General features: G+C 36.7%; 1 protein-coding gene across 2 annotated transcripts in view; it reads right to left on the minus strand.

Annotated features, from left to right (window-relative positions):
* The window catches only part of LOC140155948 (uncharacterized), a 54,438-nt gene that overhangs the window by 26,444 nt on the left and 15,017 nt on the right, over positions 1-12,977 (minus strand). For both annotated transcript variants that reach the window (XM_072178982.1, XM_072178980.1), the window contains exons 11-15: positions 10,621-10,884; positions 10,016-10,183; positions 8,628-8,792; positions 5,972-6,057; positions 4,234-4,381 (exon numbers count right to left, since the gene is read on the minus strand). In XM_072178982.1, the coding sequence (XP_072035083.1) occupies positions 4,234-4,381; positions 5,972-6,057; positions 8,628-8,792; positions 10,016-10,183; positions 10,621-10,884 (831 nt within the window). The remainder of the gene's footprint in view (positions 1-4,233; positions 4,382-5,971; positions 6,058-8,627; positions 8,793-10,015; positions 10,184-10,620; positions 10,885-12,977) is intronic.

Below are 12,977 nucleotides of genomic sequence, written 5' to 3' on the forward strand. Positions count from 1 at the left end.
ACTCTCTTGAACAGGTTGGAAAACGTCTTAGTAGTTTCTATGTTATTTATGTATTTTTTTTAATCTGTTCTTTCTTTCTTTCCTTCTTTTTTCTACATATTTTGTTCCAATGTTTATATTGGCTGCTTAGCTTGTGATTTCCCGTTTCCATGTTATTTATTTAATTCTGTTCCCATTAGTTTAGCTTCCTGATTTTTTTCTGATTGGTTTCTCTCTTTTCTATTTATTTTGTTCCCGTTTTCATTTTATTACTGTAACCATAACCCATACCCGTACCGTTGTTGCCTTATTTTTCTTCTATTTTTTATTCTAGTACCGCTTCATGATGTCTTTTTCCCGTATTTATTATTACGTCCTTTCACCGTGCGCGTCCTGCGTATCGCTTTCGTGTATCGCGTCCTGCGTATCGCGCCCGCGTGTTGTTATAAGAGGTATAAAACAAGATATGGACTGACCTAATTAGGCATATATATATAACGAAATAATATTTTATTAAGAGTAGTTTCATTTTTAGGTGGTCAAAATGTTGTCTTTTTATGTATATTCAAAAGATCATTTTAATCTGTTACGATCTTGTTTTTATCAACTGAATTTTACATTTCCGGAATTGGATCTCTATAAATGCTGTTTGCCGCACGCAGGCAGTCTGCCACCTGCCAAAAGGGCCAGGTAGAATTTCATGAAATGAATGTGTTTCCCACTTACATGCCTCCTGTTTTGCAATTTTCGTTTCTGGTAGTATTAAGGGTACTTGCCCATCAATTTCATTCAGGGGCGTGTTTAGTAAAAAGAATAAAAAATACTAAAATTTATACCAGGGTTCGAACCCGGGTTCGAACCACTGCCAAGGCATTATGAATGCTAAAGATGCCTACTGTGTCACGGTGACTGTAGTTAACATTCGGCGATTTTCAAAGATATACATATCAACACGTTTCTAGTGTATTGAAAATCAGATTTTGATAGGAATACAGTCATAGAAAGACATATGACTCTACTTGTCTGTTTGTTTTTCATTTGATACAAATTAGTTTTGATGAATTGAACTGGTATAACTCTTAGGACTTGTGATAAAAGACGATTAATTTTGTAATAATAAAATGAAAACGCTGGGTCATTCACGACGTCATTGTAATTCATGTCAAAACCTGGGGATGGACCACGCACATACGATCGATACTCAATGATCCAGACAATACCATTTGAATATACCGCCGGCGCCCTTATGTATGCATCTGCTTGACACATCTGGTCACTTGTGGGAAGATATACTATACCCTAATAGCTTACAATAGATACCCCACCGTAAGTAGCTCTCTTCATTACCCTGCTGTGCCAGTATACCAGTATACGCGTAGTGTACGTAATTTTGAACCATATTTTGTTCAAAAATTATAGGAAGGGACTGTTTTCAGCTAAAGTGTTGGCTGTCAGCAGATGCCCAATGGTATCAGGAAGTGTTGCAGAAAGGTAAGCGTACTCATTATTTATTCAAAATATCAAATATTTATAAAATCCGAATAGGAAATCCGAAAAAAAATGTCAGGTCAAAATTCTCACCCTAGAAATATTGTGAAATAAAATCGAATCAAATTCAGGCTCCGTAAACAACGTCCAATTATTCCCAATGGGGTTTGCTAAACGCGTGTATAATAAATTATGATTTGGGGCTAATTTGAGAATCAGTATAAAGACAAATCAAGAATTATCTGGGATAATTGCAACTAAGCATATGAACGTTATGATCTAAGCTACCAGATGCATCATTAATTTCATGACTATGATATTTATTTCCCGCCAAAAATTTCAACCAAAAGAGAAAGTACCCTTAAACGTTGTATTACACACACCCCTTCCCCACTTTTTCTCGAAGGCGAAAACAAATGGTTAACAATAATTGACCATTCTAGTCGGCAAACATTATTTCGTGTCTATTTCAGGTACGATTTGGGATTTGGTGGCATATTACACACATTATTATACCTTATGATGCATTCTCTAGCATAAAACTATGATTGAAAGGTTAAAAGAAATGCGATATGAAAAAGAACATGTAGGCCTGAAAACTTTGCAATCACTACTGATCATCCAGATATTCAAATATCAACATTTGCGTGCATAGTGCAATTATGCTGCACATAAAACATGATTCGACCTTTGCAGTACTTTTAAGTACTGCAAAGGTCAAAAACTTGGTTAACAGGAAATTACTCCAGCAAAATCAATCGATAAAGTCTAGTCCATCCTCCACATTAAATGGTGGGCTGCACTTATTCCCAAATATGTCACTTGCCAATCAATAATTACCCACTTGAAATCCCCTGACTCTCTCCACTGACCAAAGTTATGGACAGATTTGGGCGTTGTTTTTGCTGTTATCTGTCATTTACATATCAGGGAGGTACGACCATTTGCAGATGCCCCATCTACTCAGTTTTTAGCCTACATGTAATGTATACATTATTCTTGATTGACAACAAGTACAAAAAATATCCGTCAAGTGGTTTAGTTTTAATGCTCTTCGGCAGAGAGTGGTCCACAAAAAAGTGATAGTCTAAATTAGCTAAAAATTTAGGACATGTTTCAAAACTATATTTTCTAGAATTTCAGAGAGTAAAAAAATATTGGCCGATTAATGTTCACACAGTGACGTTAACTAGGCAATGCCCTATATCTTTAACATACACTGTTTGTAGAGGTCACACGTCAATGGTGAGAGCACTGTGTATTATGTATGACGTCCGTGCGAATTTGGCCTCAAATCAATTCAATTAAACTCAATTCGCTACTTCCGCTAGTATTTGTACTGAGATCTTATAATATTTGTGTAAATCATTTTGTCAGGAACAAAATGAGGTATAACATACCTTCTAAGAGTAGATATTCAGGACGAAATCCGGGGTTTTCTTGTTTTCTTGTGTTTCTTACTATATTAAGTATTTGCCATTTTGAACAAAATTCTTTTAAAACGACTTTCGTAGATCAAACTTAGGTACAAGAGTATTTTGGGTCCGATATGATTTAGGGGTTCATTCACATATTTTCATGACTAAACGGTTGCTTATGCCCGAGGGGCCGCTTCATACATACTAGAACATTTTGTGATTCTTATTTCATCAAAATAATAACAAAAATTAACAAGTAACATCATTGAAAAACATGATTTTTCTTCGTTTGCCTACTCTGCGATTGCACATCCGGGCCACCGGGCATAAACGTTGTTTATGCTCGGCTCTCGACCAATCACGCGCGCCGGTATATAGCGAGTATGAATCCTAAATTCATGCGCCAGTGTTTCTAGTTATTAGCTTTTTGATTTCGAAATTCGTCACGCCAGAAGTTCCAATCTGTTCGACATTGCGCAAGTGGGCGGAGTAAATGCGCGATATCCCATGGTTACGCAGCTTATGCTTTGTACGCGGCCGCCAATAAGTTCCATGTACGCGTTCAGGAGGGTATATAATGCCATGCCGCCCGCAGAAAGATCTGGTGGAATCCTTCACCACCCCTTGGCTCTTCAAGACAAGCGAATGCAAACTATATAGCAAGTGCCTCAGGAATAGCCTTGGCTGGTGGAAACAATATTTGCACTGCACAAATCTTGGACTAAGATCGGGCGTGAAATATCCCCGACCCACATGACCCAAGTCCAATCGAAATGCAGTGTTTTGGGTACATTGCTGCATGGCAAGCTCGTTTTTGGGTGCACAGACATTGATGCTCTGTTCAAGCCTAGCTAGGCGCAGGTCCCGGTGATGAGCGGTATGCCTACTGTGTAAAGTTAATTAAAATATAAATGCTTTGAGAATCATAGTAATTAATTAAAGGTGATTTAGTATATGTTTCTGTTAGATAAGACATAGGCCTATAAAAAAGCAAAATATGATAAGAAATGAACTAAAGAAGCAAAAAATAAACAGATTCGTCACGCATCATTTTTACCTGTTACTCCATTTATTAATCACACCCATTTAACATGTCTTGGGGAGAATTTTAGTGTTTGATACTACGCTACCGCTTGTATGTTTAGAAGGGTAGTCTTCTCCGTCAGTCGTTTACAAAAGTAAATAGGGGCAGGCTCGGTCCCGTTACAATACGTTTTAATAGTCATGGTATTATTAAAAGCAGCTCTGAACAAAGAGATATCAAGAACTCTTGTCTATCATCCAAAACTGCATATTAACTATCTGAGGTCCTGACACATCCTGTGGTACCTGTTTTAAAACGGCTTACCTCTTGGTTGTTTGCAGATGTATCCATATGTAGACCCGGTACAGTCCGTATCGTACCACAATCCGTCTGCTCCTAAATAAACACAGTCATTGGCGTTACCTACGATCGCGTCCGGGAGTCCTGTAGCCCAAGGTCGAAAAGCACCTAACTAAAAAACAAAAGAAACATTATCAGCAACAAAATACGGAAAGTGAATTTTTTGTGGTAAAATTGGTCAAAGCATGGGTTGGACACAGTCATGTGTTACTAGTCAGATATGCATTTAAAACGAGGATTGAAGCGATCCCTTGTTTTACAATTTCATGCACATTAAGGGATCTAGAATGAGCGTTTATGGCGTTTCGACAGTATTTTTTGTGGGACATGAGAGCACCTCAGACGTATCGAATTGCATTCTGAATACGAAGCATGTCTTTCTGATATCAAATAATTTTCATTTTTGAAATTCACGATATAATACAAATTTTATGACAAATTATTAAAATTTGATATTTTTCAAATTTTTGATATATAACAGTCCTCCAAATAAATTTTATAAATATAATGATATATTCTTAAAGTGTATGTAGCTGGGAGGAAAAGCCGACGATCAATTGAAAATTTTGACCTTTTATATTGAAGATATGGATTTTTCCCCAAAAGACCTTTTTTTTTTTTTTTTGGTGTTTTGGGGAAAAAATCCATATCTTCAATACGAAAGGTCAAAATTTTCAATTGATCGTCGGCTTTTCATCCCACCTACATACACTTTAAGTATAAATCATCAGATTTATAAAGTGTACTTCAAGTACTGTTAAATATCAAAAATCTCAATTTTTAATGATTTGCCATAAAATGTGTATTACATTGCGAATTTCAAAAAATCAAAATTATTTGATATCAGAATGACATTCTTCGTATTCAGAATGCAATTCGATATGTCTGATGTGCTCTAATGTCCCAAAATAAATACTGTCCAAACGTTCATACCCCTTCCCTTAAGTAACTTAATTTTGATTTATAGAGCAATACCGTATACCAACTCACAGGCCTCTACGCACTTTACAGATTTTCACTGACCACTATGGCATAAGACACACCATATAAACAACATTCAGGGACGCAGCTCAGTATCGGCGCAGTCTCTTAGTCTACCCACATAATAACCCCGAGTAAAAATACGAATATACACCGAGATAATTTCAGGTTAGCGCCATTATTTTCACGAGAACATTCTCCAGCCGCACCGGGACTCGACCTCGGGACCTCCCGCACTCGCCCTCTCACCACCGTGCACAAGCAAGGTAAAAAATAGTCCATTGTTCAACCACATTTTTGCACCAACGCCTTCCGTCTACCGACGGCCTCGCATGAACCGATGACCATCATGAGCAGGGGGCACCACCGCTCCCCTCCACTGGCTACGCCACTGATTACAGCTGAAAATGGAGCCAAAATAACTTTGATGCGCCAGCGTGTTCCGCGACCACACGTGTCTCTAACACATTTGATACAAACAACATTCTCGTAATGGTAAAGGAGGCTTTAATCAAAAGAGAACCTAACCTTAAACTCTAACCCTTAGTCAGAAAATATAGCAAATTCATAACCATGATTTTAGTAACTCAGGAAGTTGGATACAAGCCAGTTTGATTAACATTTAAGATTTTTCCACATTTTTTCTCATTTTTCTGCTCCGGGTTAGCAGGTCGGGAAAGCCCTGGCTACGCTACTGTTGTTTAGGGCCTACTATACTTACAGCACTGCCGTCTTCCCATACGAAAGTTCCTTCAATACCTTTATCATTTAAACCAATCCACAATTCAGATGCGCCTGCGTTAACAGCTGTGGAAAGTTACACATTTTATTATATTTAAATAAATTGTTCATTCAATTTTATAATCCGGGATCGGGACTCACCAAGCAATGCGATCCTATTTAACATTTTCCTTGAAGACATCTCCCCGCATAAAATAAATCTGCAGAATATGATATTAATATTGAACTATAATCTAGTCAACTGGACTTACTATTTTTGAGTGGGAACTTTTCACTAGATTATAGTTCAATATTAATATTGTTTACTACCTGGATGAATGATAATCTTCACAAACGTATTCTGAAGAATATGGCAAATTGTATAAACAACAAATATTTCCATAGCGCATAATCAAATTTCAAAGCGCTTTCAGAGAGAAAAAGAATAGCATGAAACACAGCGAAAACAATTATACAATTATAATTATAGTGTACAAGTACCGGTAGTTTGTTGAATACGTATGAAGATGACTTATGTTCACATCGGAGTTCTGAATTTTATTTGGAAGAGAGTTACGTAGTATGCTACCCACACTGCAAAAAATTGGGCGATTTACAACTTACATTACACATGGAAAAAAATGCATGCACTGTTAATGGTTAAGCAACAAATTAAATCTACACATGATAAAAACATATAAATGAGGCGAGAAGAAAATTAACTTACTGGGAAAAGGTGGGTTTGAGAGATTTGCATAGATGGAAGGATTTTGGCGGATGTGAATGGGCAGAGCGTTCAGCGCGGAACAGCTGCCGTGAAGGCTTTATCACCAAGTGTTCGTTTTGTGCGTGGTATGGCAAGACGTAACTTGTCGTCACCAGATCTCAAATTCTCTCTTGATGGAACATAATGAATGATATACTCGCTGAGATAAGACGGCAGTAGTCAATGGATACCTTTAAACGCGAGCAGCATGCGTTTGAAAACTATCCGGGATTCAAGAGGCAGCCAATGGAGTTCTCTGAGCAATAGAGGTTATCCGTGTTCTATAAGTTGCATATCCTATCAGCGACTGCTATACCTTGTTTAGGACTTTCAAAAGAAGTACATGCATGTGCAACCATGACTGCTTCAAAATAGCCCGCCAAAGTCATGCAGGTAACTCCGAAGTCGTGCATTGAATTGGTTTGAATGAGGAATACTACTAGAATCAGCGCCTTTTGTTAGAAGTCACGCATGAGTAAAGTGGATAACCTCTATGGAGCTGATGAATGTCTCCTATCTAGTGTAAACATAAGTCGCGCCGCTCTATTTTGCAGAGATTGAAGCTTCTTCAGATTTTTGGATGTGATGTCATAATATCATAGCATTTAAATAGTCAAGTCTGAATAAAATCAGTGAGGGGACAAGTTTGTGGCAACTCTCAATAGTGATGTACCGACGGATCCTGTAGATGTTACGGAGGTGTAAATTGACGGACTTCGCCGTGTGTTTCACATGTTCTGTCATTGACATCGTCTGATCAAATATAACACCAATGTTTCTGATGATGGGAGATTGCAATATAGTGCTACCACCAATGCAGATGTCTTTGAGATATCTGATGTTATAGCTATATGCTAGAAAAAATTGATCACAGGCAGTTCGGGTCACGTAAAGGGGGTCTAACTGCAATGTTGTCTCTTCATTTAGTTATAGAAAGCAGCGAAACTAAGAAATATAAGGCAGGAGATTTGAAACTAAGAAATAAAAGGCAGCTGATTTGAAACTAAGAAATATAAGGCAGCAGATTTGAAACTAAGAAATATAAGGCAGCAGATTTTTTTACAAACGCACCGTACCTTGTACAACAAAATCCAACTCCTCTTGGCTATATAAGAAATATTACAAGGCAGCAGATTTGAAACTAAGAAATACAAGGCAGCAGTTTTGAAACTGCGAAATATAAGGCAACATATTTGAAACTAAGAAATACAAGGCAGCAGATTTGAAACTAAGAAATATTATAAGGCAGCAGATTTGAAACTAAGAAATATAAAGCAGCAGATTTGAAACTAAGAAATATAAGGCAGCAGATTTGAGACTAAGAAATATAAGGCAGCAGATTTGAAACTAAGAAATATAAGGCAGCAGATTTGAAACTAAGAAATATAAGGCAGCAGATTTGAAACTAAGAAATATAAGGCAGCAGATTTGAAACTAAGAATTATAAAGCAGCAGATTTGAAACTAAGAAATATAAGGCAGCAGATTGGAAACTAAGAAATACATATAAGGCAGCAGATTTGAAACTAAGAAATATATGGCAGCAGATTTGAAACTAAGAAATATAAGGCAGCAGATTTGAAACTAAGAAATATAAGGCAGCAGATGTGAAACTAAGAAATATAAGGTAGCAGATTTGAAACTAAGAAATATAAGGCAGCAGATTTGAAACTAAGACATATAAGGCAGCAGATTTGAAACTAAGAAATATAACTAGGCAGCAGATTTGAAACTAAGAAATATAAGGCAGCAGATTTGAAACTAAGAAATATAAGGCAGCCGATTTGAAACTAAGAAATATAAGACAGCAGATTTGAAACTAAGAAATATAAGGCAGCAGATTTGAAACTAAGAAATATAAGGCAGCAGATTTTTTTACAAACGCACCGTACCTTGTACAACAAAATCCAACTCCTCTTGGCTATTGATGATTACTAAGTCACTTCCAGCCGGACAAGAGGATTCGATGACGTCATATGTACCTGTTGCTGGGAAAGCTTTATAGCACGATTGTTGAAAAGTCAACCATGTTGCAGGGCAGCAATCGGGACAACTAACTGAAAAATGAAAGGCGAAAATTGATGTTGATTATGCATTTACAGTTTCATTATAAAGTATATATGAACTAGATTTAATTAGGTAGTGTTGGGATTACTCAAGGAGTATATCATGAAAAAGAAGTTATTGTCACTGTTGTTCTCGCATTGCACGTCTGGCATGTGTTAAACATTATAGCATTAAACAATTAAACATGCTTTTTGCTGAGATATGAATCGGTCATCATATTCATCGTGTAACTAATTATGCAAATGAAATACATTTTGCAATTTTTATCGATTAAAACACCACCGTCCGTTTGCTTTCTGTCACGAAATTCTCATCATGTAGAAGAATTTTCTATAGCCATATTTTGAGTCTCAGAAATCATGCAGACATGAGTTTCTTTCAAGTCACACGGCCGGATATGGCAATGTCATCATCAGAACTGATTCAAATGAGCAGGGTCCCAGCAAACACAAAAACGTTTTTAAAACGTTTTACATAAGTTATATTTTGGGTTTTGGTTTAGGTAAAAACGTTTTAATAACATTAAACTATCGGGTTATATAAAGGTCATGAAATCGTTTAAACGTTTTGTATGAAAACACACTACAACAATATTTTTAAAATGTTTTTGAAATGGCATTGTAAACTATTTTTGCAATCTATTTAGATTGATTCCTATCATCAATCGTTAAAAGATTGATATATTTCAATCGGCCAATTTAAAAAAGTGAATACAAATAAAATATCAAATTAATTGATTACATAATCCTATTAATATTATTGGTTTAATTAACACATTAACGCAAAAAAAAATTAAAACCACATAATAGATTTGTGGCGAATGCCATGTATATTATGAAAACAAAAGAAAAAAGGTTTTCCCGATTAAATTGACAAGAGGGTAAAATTCAACAATTATTATCAGATTTGATAATGCTGTTCCAGATTCGGTAAAGTTCCAGATCCGGTAATAACTGCCCTGTTTCGCGGGTGTTGGATGTAAATCACATTGTGCTACATTAAACTTTCGGCTATTTCCATTTTTTTTCTTTACTTTTCTTTGTGCTTGCAGAAACATTATACTTGGTCCATGATGGTACCGTGGCAGGTGATGTACATTATTCATTCAAGCAGTTCCGGACAAAAGAAAGGATTCGCATTCCAATCTTATCTCTTCGTTTATTCATGGAAAAAAGTATACATTTCTATTATTAAAGAAATATAAGTACCGTACCTTGTACAGCAAGAAATTCCAACTCCGCTTGGCTATGGATGCTTACTAAGTCACTTCCAGCTGGACAGGAGGATTCAATGTTGTCGTAGATATCTGCTGCTGAGAAAACTTTATAGCACGACTGGTCAAACGTAGACCATGTTACAGGACAGCAATTGGGACAATCAACTGAAAATATGAAAGGCGGAAAACTAGATTTAACGCTGGTACTACTCCAGTTCTACTATTAATACGATATACCATTACTATTACTGCCAGGGCGGATCCACATTATATGAGTACGAGCTTTCCAAAGAGGCATAACAACAAGAACAGGAGAAAAAGGATAGAAAGAAAAGAAGAAGGAGAAAGTGCTTGCGCCCATCTTCAAATCCTGGATCCACCCGACTACCACCACTCACCACCAGCAGCCACCACTACACCCCGACCACTATTTCTACTAAAACCCCTCCACTAATAGGAGATTCAAACATTTTCACTGTACATTTAATGTATTGATATTTTTATTTGAATGCCATACTTCTTCTCCAATAATAACACGGGTTACTTTCACACTTTTAGCGTCAGCTTAAACACCAATAATGTCAATGATGTTGAATTCTTACCTGCTTTACCAAACGCCTGGACTTCACATAGTGCAAGGGTATCCGGGAAGAGAGTTTCAGGATGATATACATAGATGTATCGACCATATCGTGGAGGATCACATTTGATTGTTACAGCACCATAGAGTTCTTCAGCCATGGCAGTGGTAACATCTGCCCCACATTGGTTATTATCAGTAATCAAAGGAGTATCACCGTTGTAATCGACAGTTCCCGTATGATCACAAGAACCAACATACACTTCAAGACCATCTAGCACAGGATCTATAATTAGACAGAAGCCCCATTCGCATATCAATTATCATTAGCTAAAATATGAATGATGAACAAGACTTAATTTAAATTATCACCACATTTACATTACAAACTATACCACAACCATCTTTAATGAAAACAAAAGTCAAATAAAGGCGAATATTCGCTAATACTCCGGGAATATTGCCATTTCGACCCCTCAGACACTCATACACACTCCACCACACCCCAATCAAACCCCAACATCACCACACACACACACCCACACACCCCACCCAACACCCCCCACCCCACCTACACACTCTCATACACTGAACATTCTGAATTTAATACTATACCCGCAACTAGATAACGGAACGAAAATACGCGGTTTGATATATTCTAAACCTATTGAAATTCTGGAATAGTGCACCTTCGAATTGGAATATTCAAATGTTTTGAGCAGGAATCTTGGCATGAAATTGGCGAAGAGCAATATTGTCACACCTCTACCAGGCACGATAAAAAGTATATACAAGACTTCTCAACCATTCGAAATTCAATATTTTTTCTATTGAGTGCGATATTTTTTTTGCTTCACACGAAAATATAGCAATTATAATTACTTTTATCAGACATATTGTAAGCTTACTGTTTCACCTTCTTGTTTTCTGCTTTTTCTTCAACAAAGAATTAAGAATGTTTACAAATTAACTGCTCCATTGATGAAGATATTATTAAAGACGTAGTTACTCGCCAGGAACGCTTCAGATCAGTTCCCAAAAATACTAGTTTGGTAAGATACTCGGCATTCGCTGAGTAGCTACTTAAAAAGTAACGTACTTAAGTAGGAAGTTTACGTGGATTTGGTGCACCCAGCCGATAATTTGTGGATTGTATGAGGAAGAGCGCTTTTTGTTGCGTTGGGAAAAGAGCTTCTGCTTCATTGGTCAAATACCAACCGCTTTTCGCTCAGTGATAGAGTAATAAATTAAACTTTAGTGTAGAGAAGACCATAGGTATATAATAGCTTTATTCAAACTATTGTCATGATTGTGCTAAGCAAATATCTGGTTGTGTTTATGGGCAGTTCCAAGCGTTGCGGAATGATGAAATGCCTTCGTACGAATTTCTTTTTAATGCAGCAGCCAAATATGTATTAACAGTATAAGGTGAATAGCATAATGTTAAACTATTTTTGGTAAGTGAATGATTAAGGTTGGAGAAACTTTTCCAAACCACTCTAATTTCCTAATTTGCATATGCAAAGTTCGCGTTGCGGAATGATGCGCACGAGAGCAGTATTGTTTTCACTAAAACATTTTTGGCAAACTCTGTGAGTTTAGTAATCTAAAATATTAAATTTGCCACTTAATGTAAACCTTATGATATAAACTAACAATTGTCAGTATCCCTTTGAAAAACAATCGTCAAATGTCAAATTTTCCGACACCAGGTCACGTTGCGGAATGATGCAGGGAGCTTTGCGTAATCATGCTGTGTGTAAAGGTCCGTTCATACTACCACCGCATTTGCGATGCGTTGCTTTGTGATGCCGATATATATCGATTACTTTTTGCCGCAACTCGACGAAACTCGTCGCAATTAAAAGTTAAAGTGTATTTAACTTCATTGTGATATTGCATTGCAGTATGATGCAGTGCGGCACCGCACCGCATCGCAAAACAACGCATCGCAAATGCGGTGGTAGTATGAACGGACCTTAAAACCCCATAGAAAGTGAAAAGCAGGCCATTATTTGAAAATAAAAATAAAAGTATCAATACATTTGAGTAAATTGTGTTATACTTAGCTACTCATGTTAGCTGACAAATATCAATATTTATCCCGATAAATTGTGTTGCAAGTTCACATTTTGAAATTAAAATGTGTCAACATTCTGCTAGTCTAAAATTCTTTGAAGTGAAATTTAGCACTGGATGTTAGCCATAGGAGGTACTAGCCACTATCACCATCTATCAAGAAATAATCATCACCGTTTTCATTTTATCGTAAATTTAAAGAAAAATCCTTGCAATCCATGAATCCTTATCGCGTTGTAGATGCAATGGGTTTTGTGGGGAAATGTCACTTAATGCTTAAGGTAATGCTGAAACATCAAT

The sequence above is a fragment of the Amphiura filiformis genome, chromosome 6 (genome assembly GCF_039555335.1).
Source record: "Amphiura filiformis chromosome 6, Afil_fr2py, whole genome shotgun sequence".
In the NCBI taxonomy this organism is placed as follows: domain Eukaryota; kingdom Metazoa; phylum Echinodermata; class Ophiuroidea; order Amphilepidida; family Amphiuridae; genus Amphiura; species Amphiura filiformis.